At 39.8% G+C, this 15025-nt stretch overlaps 1 protein-coding gene across 1 annotated transcript in view; it reads left to right on the top strand.

Annotated features, from left to right (window-relative positions):
- The first annotated feature begins 6 nt into the window (after positions 1-6).
- LOC134653364 (uncharacterized) overlaps positions 7-15025 on the top strand; it is a 26992-nt gene continuing 11973 nt past the window's right edge. The window contains 6 exon segments of the mRNA XM_063508701.1: positions 7-144; positions 718-4256; positions 7461-7524; positions 9921-10124; positions 12555-12701; positions 15023-15025. The exon segment at positions 15023-15025 is cut by the window's right edge and continues 158 nt beyond it. Coding sequence (XP_063364771.1) covers positions 747-4256; positions 7461-7524; positions 9921-10124; positions 12555-12701; positions 15023-15025 — 3928 coding nt within the window. The 5' untranslated portion in view covers positions 7-144; positions 718-746.

The raw sequence follows: 15025 nt of genomic DNA, 5'->3' as shown, positions 1-15025 counted from the left end.
GGACGCCTGCAGACATTTGGGCTTTTCAAAAATCGTTTTCTAAGTTTAAACGTGTGTTTATATTGAACTTTTTCGCATATTATGGTGCATTGTGTGTCTAATTAACCTTTTATTGTGGTTTTTGGACGTTTCGTTGGATAAAATGTGAGTATATTGTGAGGACATTGCAGAGGTGCGCCACGGCTAGGGAAATGATTTGGGGCTTTCGTTCGCTCGACGCACACGCACCGTCAGCTGGTAGGTGGCGTTAGGTGTCATTCGCGACCTAAGGCCACCAAAACATGACTTTTTCATGACTTTCCGGCGCGATTTTCTCCCCAACGAGCAATGTAAACAAGTATTTTAGCTTATTTTAAATTGTTTTAAACAATTGTTTGTAAACTAGGCCGCGTATTTTACCATGAAATTAAATCAATTTGAAGAAATAGTGCGCGAACTTGTTGGATGTTCCGATGGCCCAGCTTTTGTTTACGACAATTTTCCATTCGATTTATTTTACGAAATAAGTTTCCGTGGACTTTATTTATATTATATTATAATAATGAATGCAGTTTAGTGGTCTATTACGTAAATAATATAGTAAATCCCGTTATAATAATCTGAAACGAACCATACTTAATTTTATGTGAGAAACGATCAAATTCCAGTTATAACTAAATTACCACGTCGCTAATTTTGATTGCGGGGTGCTACATTGTATTTGTTATTGTGTTTCAGGTTGGAAATGTGTCCAGTAGAGGAGTATTATGGCTCAATGTCGTTCTAACACAAAGTTGAAGGATTCCTTGCGGCTGAGAAGTGGAACTAGCTCTGTGAAGGACGACAGCGGCTGCGACCCGAGCCCCGAGGAGCCCTTGGCTGACAGCACCTTACCCGAGTCAGACGGAGAGGAACACAAGTCCCGGCCTACCTCGACTATCACTCTCAGGTCTAAATCCAGAGCTGACAGCCAGTCTGTACCTGATGTCGGAAGTACGGGATCGTCTCCCACCACACATTCCAACATGAAAACTAAACAGGCTAAAGATGAGCTGGACAAGAGCATCGATGAAGAAATTACTATAGAACCCAAGACCCGACAGGCCAAGAAGAAGGCTTCCGATATCAGCGAAGAGAACAAAGCCAGCCAAGATGAACCCAAGACATCCAAAGAACCTAAGAAAAATTTAAAAGCTAAAGCTGTTGTCAAGAAACGACCGCTGGGGATTCGGAAAGCCTTGAGAAGCAAAAAAGTTATCACTACAGCTAAAAGTAAACTCAAGAATGTTATAAAGCAGACCGCCACTAGAGGCAGGAAGCCTGTGGTGAAAACTGAACCTGAGGATTCTCAAGACAAGGAGACTGTTCCACTGATACCTGTTGCTGAAATAAAAAAAGAGCCTGTTGACGATACAACTCCTAACTCTAGGTCCTCAAGTCCTAAGACGGCTGGCAGGAAACAAAGACTTACATCAGATAAAATCATGCTCAAGTCTGTGCTTGCAGAGTCACCCACCAGCCTCTTGGGGTCTCGGACCAGCCCCTACTCCATGCGCTCTGAGCGCAGCAACAGCCCATCCTTGGTTGAAAATAAAAATGTTAGAAGGGGAAAGCCAAGGAATGTAAAAAGCAAACTTTTAAATGAGGTTGTTATGAAAGAACAGAATAAGCGACGCAGGCTACTTTCTGATTCAAAGACTAGCGACACCACAGATGCCTCGGAAGACTGTAAGAAACTGAAGCGAGGCCGCTCCTGCTCTCGGGATGGCAGTGAGATCTCCAAATGTTCTGACATCACCGAGTCGGATGTCAGCCTGAGCGAGACACTCACAGACGCTGATGGCAAGGAGCTCAATAAAAAATTAGAAAAGCCTAAGACTGAACTAGATTTAGATTTTGAAAATAATGTACAGATCTCTATTACAGAAAAAGTGCCTTCTCTCATTGATCCTAAATTAACAGATCCTGTAACGGAACCTAGCTGTAACACAAATGAAAAGAGCAAGAAAAACACGAGCTTAAAAAGAAGTACTTCATTAGACTCCGACAACAATAATAGTAATAGGCTAAAGTTAGAAAATTTAAATTCATCAGAAGACAAGAAAGGGAAGACTGATAAAGACACGCTTCTGGACGCCCGTAGTAGTATACTCAGTAGTATGTCCAAGACTTTTAACACTAAGGAGGTAGCGAAGAATTTAAGAAAAGCCAGACGAGGCCGAAAGGTGGCGGCGGCGGCGAGGCCACGTGTCGGCTTCCAGTCGGCCTCGCGACGAGCCTCTGCCGGCCAGGCTGACGATACTGACAAGACCGAGACCCTCGAGACCCTGTCCAAGGAAATCGACGATCTCATTAACAATTTGGACCAAAACATAGACCGCGACCACGAGATGGCCAGCGAAACCGCAGATGAGGTGCAGACCAAATCCGTCTCCAAGTTTTATGGCCTGTCTAAGCCACTCGGAGACAACAATAGCATCATCACACCAGAGACACCTGTCAAAGACAAAGAGACTCCTTCCGTTACGACTGACAGCACGCCGTCTAAGACTGATGACAGTGAAAACATAAGACTACATTATGAAGAAGACTCCCTAGAAAAGGCAGCGGATGCTAACAAACCAGAAATCAGCTATAAAGTTAGCTCAGTCGCGAGCATAGACAAACTCATGGATAGATTGAAAGTTTTTGAAGAATTTGACAAGAAAAGACAGAGGCAGGAATCTGAAGTTAGATCGACAGACAGCAAAACGGTTATGGTTACTAATGACGTCGTTCTAATCAACAAATCAGGAGCAGATATAAAGCAACTAAAAGACGTGCAAACTGTAAGATCCCCTGAGAGACCTATTGAAAAGGAAAATGTACTGAGCTGTTTTGAAAATAACTCTGCCATATCTATAGTTAAAAGAGACCAAGTTAGAAAATCTATTGATATTGACTTGCCTAACTCTGTAACTTTAATAAAGCGGAATAGTTTTACTTCAAGAAAAGAATCTACAAGCTCCAATCATTCAAAGGAATCTGATGCTATCAGCATTTTCGAGAAATCACTGGGCAAAGATGTGACGTTGACTGAAATCAGGAAATCTGTGGATAAATCGGCTCCTGCTACACAGGTGGACTTACACCAGTTTGCTACCCTGCACCCTAACAACCCCACGGCTAGTCTTAAGGGGGTTGTTTTAGATACGAGTCAGATATCAATAACGCCTCGTGTGCTGGACTCAAGTCTTCGTAGATCGAGAGAATCTCTATCTCGAAAAACGTCTGAATCAGCTATAGAGCCAGAAGAGAAGATGGCAGTTTTAGAGAAAATAAAATCGCCTCCTCCACAGATAAAATCACCACCACCGACGCCGATCGCAGTGGCGCCGACGCCGATCGCAGTGGCGCCGACGCCGATCGCAGTGGCGCCGACGCCGATCGCATTGGCACCGACGCCGATCGCAGTGGCACCGACGCCTGTAGCCGTCAAGTCTCCTGAAGTAAAACCTATGGAGACTGAAGCCCTCGCGCCTCCTCTAGAAAACGTCAAAGTTGTTCCCGAAGACATATCTCTGGCCACTGAAATCCCGAAAGCTGTTAGCGTTATACCTGACAAACCTGCGGAGATTACTCCTACTGAGCAGCCTGTGGCCGCACAACCAGAGCCTGTAAAGCCTGAACCAATGGTCGAGGACATCCTCAAGGTCGAAAAAGTAGAAGAGAAAATGGAAATCCCTGATGAAACGAAAGAAGAAAAAATTGAAGTTCCTAAAGAAGCTAAGGAAACGGAAACTAAAACAGAGACGCCGGTTGAAACTAAACCATCAGAAAGCAAGCTATCTGAATCCGCAGACCTCGCTAAACCGGGCAAGAGTCCCGGTAAAACGAGTAAATCTGCGCGTAATTCGACCGAAAGCCAACCGGGCCCCAGCACCATGCTGCACGAAACGCCTGAAAGCCAAAAACGTAAAGAAAACGTACTTAGAACTCTTGGTTTACTGACTCACAAAGCCGCTAAAGAGGCAAAGATAGAGAAACTTAAAGAGAAACAGCGGATCGCTAATATGAGTGTGATGAAGAAGTCTAAACAAGGTTCAGGGGACTACACGGGGACGTTGAAGACGGTGATAAAGCTGAATAGGGGCGGGGCGGATAGAGATAAGAAGAAATACAGGAGTTCGTTGAAGATGACGTTCCAGAAGAGCAAGAACCGAGCCGGGAAGCTAGCGCCCGACCCGGGAGACGCGGCGGCCGAGGATGACGCCTACTACACCATCGAACGACGAGAGGTGAGCATTCACTTATTATTATTATTTGTTTCAATTTGTTTTTCTCTCCAGTCGGAGGTGATTTTACTGCCATATTCGCGGGCTTTTGGCCAAACGAATATAGAAGGATATGTAATACCCTAATTTTCTAAAGCTAAGAATTTGCGTACTATCCGACATGTGTTCAATATAACAGCTTTCTGAGCAAGAATGTAGGTGAGTGGGTGTATATCGAGGGTTTTTAGACTGGTATGCAGAGTGCGAGGGATAACACCGGTAGATGAAATTATTACTGGTATAGTCTTTACAGTATTCACCCGCCATTGGGTTTTTATCTCTATTGACAAGTCTGCGTATTTACTAATCTTTTCAGTGTGAGTTGGAGAGAGGTTATGCGTGTTGGGTATTATTATTATTGGGGTTTTGTGGGCCTTTGAGTGTCGCTTCGACCAAGCTATGATCTATTGTGACAGCCCTTTAAAGTTCACTACTGATGCCCGTTGAAACCAGGAAGCTCCAGATTCTTTGGGCCGTAATGCTCTGTACCTCATAGGGCATTCACTTAACACCTCTCTTGGGGTCCCTTTGTTTCAGATAAAGTTATAGTCATAATGTGTTTGTCATATTATCATTAGTCCTAAAACTGAAACCGTTAACATGTCAGGATTTTCGTAAGGTTATCCTATAAGATAGATAGGTTAGGTTTGTTTTATGGCAATCCGGAAAAGTGACGCGTTTCTGAACCAAATAAATTATGACTAACAAAAATGCGGGCAAACAATACATTACGACTTAAAACTTTCTGGGAAACAATAGAGACCCACCTCTCTTTTTTATCCCTTTCAGAATAAATCAACCCAAAATGACTAGTTGTTTACTATAAGCAACACCATCGACTGACCATTGGTAGACATTGAGGCCATTTTGACATCAATAATTAGAATTATCCTCCTTGTCTCTAAGTAAGTCAGATCTACGATCGACAGTTGTTGTCGAATCAATTGTAATCTGAAGCCTGAAAATACAATACCTCCTGCTTTTGTGTAGGATACATTGATTTGCCACTTTTTTATGACTAATTTGTGCTTAAAATGTTGACCGATTCAGTCGCCTTTTATTGTGAAAAGTCTTACTCTTTTAGAGACTTTAATGACCCCCATGCCCGACAGCGTGATTAGTTGTGTACGTTTCACGTACGTGTCAACATGTCAAGTGTAATTTTTGTCGTGTATTATTGGTATTCCTTTTCTCAACTAGATTAGGCTTTTTACCACAGTTTTTTATACTTAAAAGGAGTATTAAAGGTGCATTCACACCGCAGTTAACTTTTGGAGCAACACGGTAACATTGGGTAACTTACCAAGCTACTTACTGTTGCACAGTGTTGCTCCACAAAAGTTAAATGCGGTTTGGATTTATTTAATACACCTTAAGACTCACAAAAGTAACTTATATTTGTCCAATAAGACACAAGATGGGAGAACTTAATTTCGGGTACTCAAAAGTAACCACACCGAGTGGTGTGTTGAGTGGTTTATGATCTTTAGCGACAAGTGCGACAACTCTATAAGCTTAGTTCCTATTGGGTCCACTCGAGGCGGCCAACGGTCTGTCGCGCGACTAATGAGGTCACGGCCAGCGCCCTTGAAGGTCTACGCCGGGCACTCTACGGCTCTACGCCGTAGCACTATAAACTGCTACCTTTTCACCAGTGCATGCTTTTGGCAACGAATTTACGCTTTAGAGTATGTACTAGACTAGAGTCTATACTTCTATAGCCTATTACACATGAAACTTACACAATGTAAACAAAAACAGGTGTGACATGTCGAATGTCGGAGTCACGTGGTTGTTTCTTACATCATTTTAAGACCCATATGGAATAAAGCTCCATTTTGTAGTATAGCCCCTTAAGGCCCCGTGGGTTCAGGTTCTTCTCACACTCTCACAGAGCGTAAGCGTGAGCGAGATGGTCGTGCGTACCCGGGATCGCGGATATCATGTTTTTGAATTTAATTTTTTTGTAAGCTTTAACAAAAAAAGTAATAGATGAGTTCGATCAAAATGCGCATTTTTAGAAGTTTTCATATAATTAGCTTTTGTGCAAAAATTGTTACAAATTTTTAAAGTGTGCTTTAGACCTATATTTTTTTCTACCGAGCGAAAGTAAAAAGATCAGGTTTCGAATCGATGAAGTTACTGGCTAAATGTTTCGCACCCGTATTGTGATCTAAAAAAGAGCTACCATTTTTCAAAAACTGCTGGCTGAACCTACTGCAGCTTAAGAAAATCATATGCATCATATTAACTTAAAATAATAATAAATCCTACTTTCAAATAGAATTATTTGTATCGCATACAAAAAGCCACTGAATAAAATTGAGTTTCCACTGTTTCTAAAGCCTTTACAAACTAAAATGACATCGTGGAAAGTGTCGAGGTTCTCACATGAGAAATTCGGCAGCCCACTGCGGCGCACGGTCACTTTTTTTACTTGTTTTGTATTTAATATTTATATAAGCGCGAAGATGTAACAGACAGACAGATAGTTACTTTCGCATTTATAATATTAGTGGGGATGTATACTATCCATCTCTGGCTCACGATTATTATCAGGGTCAATCAACTATTTCTTGTTGTTATTCTGTCCCATCAGCGAGGAGACAATAGTAGCAAAGATTGTTAGAAGAACCGCTGTACCATGTTCTACTAACATGCTCAGTAGATGTCCCATTATGGAAAGGTCTTATAACTACTATAAAATGCAAGTTTGGTTCAATCAATTTTAAGAGTGACTCAGGAGACCTTAACCATAGCAACGTGTGACAAGAAAAAATTGATTAACCCATCAGCGAGAAAGAGATTGAGATAGACGTACTTCGACATATGAATTTCGCGGATCTATTACAGACATAGACTAGGAATCCTCTAGACGGAGTTTAGAGCAATTATTTCATGAAACCGATGCTGCCAAAAATACGGAGGTGCGGGGGGACGAGGTGAGCGAATCCCGTGCCGTGATTGGTCCGTTCAAAGACACGGACCAATCACGGCACGGGATTGACTCGAAGATGGAGTAAAACTACCGTATAAGTGGCAGAGGGGGTAGCGTTACTATGCTCAGTCTAGAGGATGTCTTGTCTGTGATTACAGCTCTCGTTGTCCACAATTTGTGTAAGTTTTATTGTAAATGATGTAACTAATATTAGTTTTATTTATTCGCAGGCCTTCGCCGGAGCGGCACCAGAGGGTGGGCACAGAAAGTCTTACAGTAACCGTCTTAACCACGGTGTGTGGCTCTTACACTCACCCATGCACACGCTAGACGCACACATGACTCCATAATAGTAGCAACTGATACATAAGACGCCTTTAAAGCACGATTCGAAAGGATAATTATCAATGATAGTTATCTATCTTGATAATTATCGTAATTTTTATGGCTGATAATTATTTATTTGATATTAACCTAAAATTTAAAACTTAAAATAGAAAAAATGCCCCAATCATTATTTATTACTATCAAAGAATTCAAAGAAAATAAATACGGCACCATCCATGCCTGGGATAATTATCGCAATAATTATCAAAGACTATAATTATTATATGGATAATTTCGAACCCTGCTTTAAAGTCTAATTATGTACAGCATACAACACTTTCTATGACCGCAAAATAACAATAGTTTAACATTTAAACGGTGGCAGAATATACGTGACGTAGGTACGCCCTTACAAATAAAAAAAAAACCTGGCGTTAAAAAGTTACTTGAAAATCCACGCTTCACGATTCTGAATGGTAATATAATATCACAGATAACACATATCCACATATTCGTAAAGCACACCTTTTCAAGACACCTGTCAGCTATTTAACCGACAGATTACAAGCTGAAGTAGAATTTTTTTTTAACTAATTTCCCTATTTTTAAATGTTGCTTGTGCCTAGTGAGCACCTTAAACTAGCAACATTATTCAATATTTACATTATTATACAAAGTTTCTTAATGTTTGCGTCTAGTCGTCTATTTCTCCCACGAAAATACCCAGAAGTTTTAAAATAGTTAGATGTGCTAAAGCAGAGACGCTACCATATAGATTTTTGTACATTAATCCCCATGTTGCTATCTCTATTGCTCGCGCGTAATTATATTGCTGTCCAGCTCGCGCAGTGTCATTGACAACTGGCATCATGTGCGGGATAGCTTGTGCGTGCAATAGAGATAGCAACAGGCGAGTCGATGTATGAAAATGTATATGGAAAGCGTCTCTGCTTTAGTCTTTAGTTTAAAGGCATAAACTAGGAATCCTCTAGACGGAGTTTAGAGCAATTATTTCATGAAACCGATGCTGCCAAAAATACTGGGGTGCGGGGGACGAGGTGAGCAAATCCCGTGCCGTGATTGATCCGTTCAGACACGGACCAATCACGGCACGGGATTCTGACACTTGACTCGAAGATGGAGTAAAACTAGCGTATATTTGTGGCAGGGGGTAGCGTTACTATGCTCAGTCTAGAGGATGTCTTGTCTGTGTTTAATGGTGTCAAACTCTAGAAAAACTTGGTCTTCTGGGTATTATTTTAATTACATTACATTAACTGGCTACCTAATATATTCTTTCGGTATTGTGAATGGTTAAAATACTTGTTTTATTAACTTAGTAAACATATGATTGCATGTTACACATTACGTACAGTCACCTGCAATAATATGTTACTCTTCGAATGCCGCAAAAATATGTGACACGTTCTTATGGCTCTACAAACAAGACCGTGTCAGATATTTTTGCGGCCTTCGTTGTGTAACATATTGCAGGTGACTACATCACTACACATTACGTACATCTGATAACAAAAGCAAGTTCTAGGCATGATTATGAACTTTATTATATTTTTATAATAATTAATAAACAATAACAACAACTGACATTTACAATTTCTGTCAGTTCTAACAATTTTCATCACATTGTCTGCACATTACACCATGATATCTCTAATCTCTGTTTTATATTCGCGATTCTATAATTACAATTCGATTGTCCCAATTTATCTGACCAATCTGTCAATTTAGTATAAAATTGGTACAGAAACAGGATGATTGGGTTGTGAATGGGCAAATCAAATTTTTTAATATTTTTCATATAAAAACAGAGCTTAAATCCACACAAATCAATCCCTTCTGGATGAGGTTAGCTCAGGACCGGGACAAGTACGGTACTAGAAAAGAGGCCTATGCTCAGTAGTGGTCGATAATGGACTGATATGATGAAATCAATTGAAATCCAATAACTTAAACAGTATTTTATGCAACCGTTGTTTAAGAGAGGTAAAAAAAGGCGAGTGGCGTGAGTAACAATTTGAGGCGAAGCCGAAAATTGTTAATAAAGACGCCACGAGTATTCGGGCGGAAAAAGAATGAATGAAATTTAAAAAAAAAAAACATGTCTATGGTTCACTTATTTTGTCAGAGACAGACTTGTCTTGACAACTATATGGTAGGGTTTTAAAGGTGTGTGCACGACCCTTTAAACCATAAATAAAAGTTACTACTAATACTCATTACAGGAACTATGGAAACATAACCCACCACCACCACTTTCCTAATTTCAGTCAAAACCAACTTATATTAATGTATCGCCTCAACAGGCGGCATGCATGTCCTCATTCCGTTATAACCCTCAGCAGTGGAAGCCGAGGCAGTCCCAGAGCCGGAGCCCAAAGAGACCCTGAGCCTGGTGATCCCGGAGAAGTCCTCCTCGTTCAGCATCCACCCGGGCCGGCTGTGCCAGGACCAGTGCTTCTACTGCGGGGGCAAGTTCGGACTGTTTGACACACCCTGCCATATCGCCCAGATGAAGAGTACGGAAAGACAGAAGAAGGTTTTGGACAGTAAGTAAACTTAATTGTGACGTTATCTATGAAAAGGGACCTTATTGTCGATGGCGGTTACGCCATTATTGACGATGCTCCGATATAAATACAATGCCGCGCGACGCTGTGCGGCGTAAGCGCCATCGAGAATAAGGTCCCTTTTCATAGATAATGCCCCAATTTTGTATTAAGCAGAAACGTCAGCAAAAAATGTTTATTCGTTTATTCATTTATTCGTTTATTCATTTATTCGTTTATTCATTAAATATGTACAGCAAACTTTTCACTATATCTAATTATACATTTTAATTGAAGCCAGCGTTTAAAGACATAGTGTGCAGTAACAGCCCAAAAAGACCGGGGCCTGTGCTAGGGCTACTTACAATATATGTGACACAAGTTTAGAGAGCGATAATATCCTCGATGTCATATCCTTTATTCGCATATGGTGGAAATAACCGCTGTCCTCGAGTGAAGTCTCAGTAGCTCAGATGGCAGAGCGATGGGCTAGTGATCCAGAGTCGCGAGTTCGAGCCTCGCCCGAGACAGTGAATTTACTTTAAATTCATTTCTAAGCTCAGTACCTATTGAGGGGTGTTTAAGCTTATAATTTTACTGACTAGACTACATATTCGTTGCAATTTTATTAGTATAGTTTGTCAAAGGACTGTCTGTCTCATATCAAACATAGACAGAGAGAATCGTACTATCCTTGTCTTACACTAGTACTAGCACCCAAAAGAAAAGGATGAGTATGGTTTTTCTTGTTCTTATTGACTGACAAATTGGTTTGACCAATCTTTCATGTACCAGATAAAGTAGCATTTCTTTTATTTCATTGCCTGCAGACAAACCGATAATGTAAAACGAGTTGAACGTGTAGTTAACTGTGTTATTCAGATAAACCTAATAAAATATGTACCTAAAGTCTATTTTTTTATTCGGTAGACTAAAATCATGGTATAATAATATACTCCGCCTGGTACTCTATTCCGAGATTCGCGAATGACCTAACTGGCACTTGCCTACGTCATCATGCTGTTTACAGGTTCTCAAACTTTAAAATGTGGGAGAATTTTAACCAACAGTGAAAATTATTTTAACGGCATTAATTTTAAGTTATTCATGTAGAAACATAGTAAAATAAAACAAATCTATACTGCACTTTTCACTCCTACTCTTACAGTTCCGAATAGAGCAGCCAACCATTTTCGTAACAAAACATTAATTACGAAGCTTACGACGTGAAAAGTTTGGAAAACACTGCGACTGCTGACACTGAGCGAGAAGGGAATAACAATTAACACGCGTTCGACAAGGACGGTCGGTCAGGGACAAAATGGCGGATTGTCAAATGTGAAAGCGCTATCCTGTGTTGCCAGTAGTGTAAACAGAATTACCCGAACGTCTGAAATTTCTTTCGTGAATCGGAAGATATTGCTAATGAATAATTAAAAATGACGTGTTATTGTAAAATTTAAGATAAAATACATATAAATGAAAATTATTAAATTATAAAGAAATAAATTAACTTATTAACCATAGATATAATGTACCCATGTAACATGTTATGTTGAAATAAAGTGGCAATGTTATTGTGACGTAGGCAAGTGACACTCTGGGAAGAGAAGACCATGTTTTATTAGACCATGACTAAAATGACATTTCATAGTATGAAATGACATTTTATGTTCATACTATGAACTGTCATTTCAGTCTACCGAATAAAAAAATAGACTTTACCTATTTTAATTTTCTTATGCTGCAACGACGAAAAAATAGATGTAAATATGTATTTTAAATATGTTCTCATGTCAGTGATGTATTGTCTTTATGAGAATAAATGTCTTTAAACCTAAACCATTTCAAACAAACGAAATTCATCATGTAAACAATACAAAACAGGTGCCTACATCCACAGTCTAGGGAGTGCACTTGGTACTGGTTTTCTATACAAAATACAGTACCGGAACCGGGATTCCCGGTTCTCGCCATTCAAACTCAGTACCGGGAGCATTTCCTGGTCTACACCAGGGATGTTGCGGATGCCGATTTTTTGACATCCGCGGATGCGGATGCGGATATTTAAAGGCTCACATCCGCGGATGCGGATGTCAAGATAGTACCATAAAAAACGTCAAATATTACATTTTAACAATTTTTATTTCAAAAAACCGGCCAAGTGCGAGTCGGACTCGCGTTCTAAGGGTTCCGTACATTAAGTCCCACTCACGCTTGACTGCTCATTTCTAATAGGTTTTTTTGGTTAATGACTAAATTACCTAGCAGTCTAGCACTTACGCCAATGCTAAGACGTTCCTGTACCGACCTGTTCCACATCCGCATCGATTTTATGCGGATGCGGATGTTGAAAATCATGCGGAAGTTCCGCGGTTGCGGATGCGGATATTCGCAACATCCCTGGTCTACACCAACGTTGTATTTCAGACGAGGAGCGGCTGACCATAGACAGTTGCCTGTGCGACGCGTGCTACCGCCACGTGGATCGGCGCGCCAACTGTCCCTCGTACCGCAAGCGGGCCCCTAGGCCGCTAGGGCAGCCCCCGCGGCCACAGTAAGTTTAACATTCATCATGTCAACCATGTATTTTGTGACACATACGCAAAGTTTTTAGTCGTCGTGATTTGTCGATTAGGGGTCATCCATTAATTACGTCACACGTTTAGGGGGAGGGAGGGGGTCAAGAAAATGTGACATGATGTGACATGGGGGAGGGGCGAGTCACAAACATTGTGATGTCACTTTAACTTCATCAGTAACCGAAAAATAATTTATATTTTTTTATTCGCTGTACAGTTAAATAATGAGATTTTGGATGTAACTTTCGTTGTGTTATAAAATTACTAATATTTTTATATCAAAAATATTTTTTTATTAAAAAAATAATGCCGAGTTAATATTGTCGATTTCGTTGAAAACAAAATTGCCTAAAATGTGACGTCACACCAGGGGGGGAGGGGTTTGCAAAATGTGACCAAGTGTGACAAGTAGGGGGGGGGAGGGGTAAAAAAACCTAGAAATTCGTGTGACGTAATTACTGGATGATCCCTTACCGATTTACCTATGAATAGTATTACATTACTTATGTATTTATAATTTTGTATACATACCGACAAAACAATTTTCTTGCTTTTTCATACATTGAAACTAATAGCGTTAGGTTTCTAACGTTACATGGTGACGTCACGATGTATTAATTGCCATTTTGTTCGAAGCGTTTCGCCAGTAAAGTGCGGGTGCTAGACTTTGACCATCATTTGTGACTTCTGTATTGCTTTAAGAGTTAAGACAATGGGTCCTATACAGACATTTGATCCTCAAAACAAACCTGATCGACTGATACATTCATAAAAAAATGTCAAATACTCTATAGGGATACACATGTTGAATTTTATAACAAAATCTAGTAAAATAGATAGCAAACGAGCAATTTATCACAATAATGTGGATATTAAAATAAAAAAAATACAAAAATACAGGACCTGAAAGTTTCAAAATTTAAGTTTTTTTTTTTTACTTCCAAAAACGATAAAAGTAAGGGTACCATTCGATTCCTTACATTTCATCCGAAAAAAATATTGTATAGCAACTATATACATAAACGCAATATTTCACCGACAAAAACGCAATTTTCTTGTTTCGTCCATACTACAAGACGGGCTCCCGGAGACCTTGACGTCACGTTCCCTTATCGTTTTGTATAGGGCGTTTCGCGAGTGAAGTGCGACTGTCGGCCTTTGACTACAATTTCTGACTTTTGTGTTACTTTAATGCAATGGGTCTCATATTAGATAAATCGTTTATTTTTTTGCTGCAACAACACACATTTTACAAATAGGTAGGTAGATTACAAACACGACGAAAATAAAATATGTACAAAATTAACCAACACAAAAAATAAAAAATACTTACACACGAAAAATGGGTTTACTTGCTATACCTGCCATCACCCTGCCATACACTGTGTGCATTGCAGCAAAAACAAAAGGGCTCCGACTCAGCTCAAAGCATATAGATGTCACCGTAAAATTGTAAACACTCGTCATATTATAATCTCACTAGTTACATTATAAACTGACGGTAGGGAGATTATAATCTAACCTAACTTAACCTACGTCAGATTATTTATTTATTTATTTACATAAGGAGATCCAACAGCTAACTAAATGACAATGGAATCTTAAATTGATATATAGAGCCAATTACAGGAACTCACAAATAGATATGTAATAAAAACATATACTTAAGTAACACGCATCACATACACACACACACACACACATTGCAAACATGAAAGAGATAAGACTCAATCCAAAACTAAACAGAACTAACAACATTCACTTACATAAACCAAACCTACTACCGGTGACAGGACACCAATATTGTAAAAACTACGAACAAAATAAGGATTGGATACTACATATACAAAGCACTCGTTTACAAGATAAATACAAAATGCCTAATTGAAACACATTTCCGTCAATTTGCGCCTCACGGAGGGAATGTCGCAATTAAATATATCAATATCAAGCTCTTTCGTTAGATTATTCAAATTACGGCTCGCACGGTTCAGAAAACTATTACGTCTGTAGTTGGACGATGTTCGCTTTAATGAGATAGGAGGAAAGTGTCTTTTTGATCGAGACGGGGTTACGAATGAGATCTGCTGGAGCAATTCCGGGCAATCTATTTCACCAGTTATGATTTTAAGGAGGAAAATAATATCAGCAATTTCACGTCGTTTGAATAATGGTACCAGATGATGTTATAAACTAACGGGTTCACAATCTTACGGTTTCATCGACATTTGATCCTAAAAACAAACCCGATCGGTATCAATATACCATAAATGAAAATTAGTCATGTAGCCTATTGTCACTCCCTCCGTAGACAAGCAG

The sequence above is a fragment of the Cydia amplana genome, chromosome 13 (assembly GCF_948474715.1).
Source record: "Cydia amplana chromosome 13, ilCydAmpl1.1, whole genome shotgun sequence".
NCBI classification, from domain to species: domain Eukaryota; kingdom Metazoa; phylum Arthropoda; class Insecta; order Lepidoptera; family Tortricidae; genus Cydia; species Cydia amplana.
This window is presented reverse-complemented; position numbering and strand designations above follow the sequence as displayed.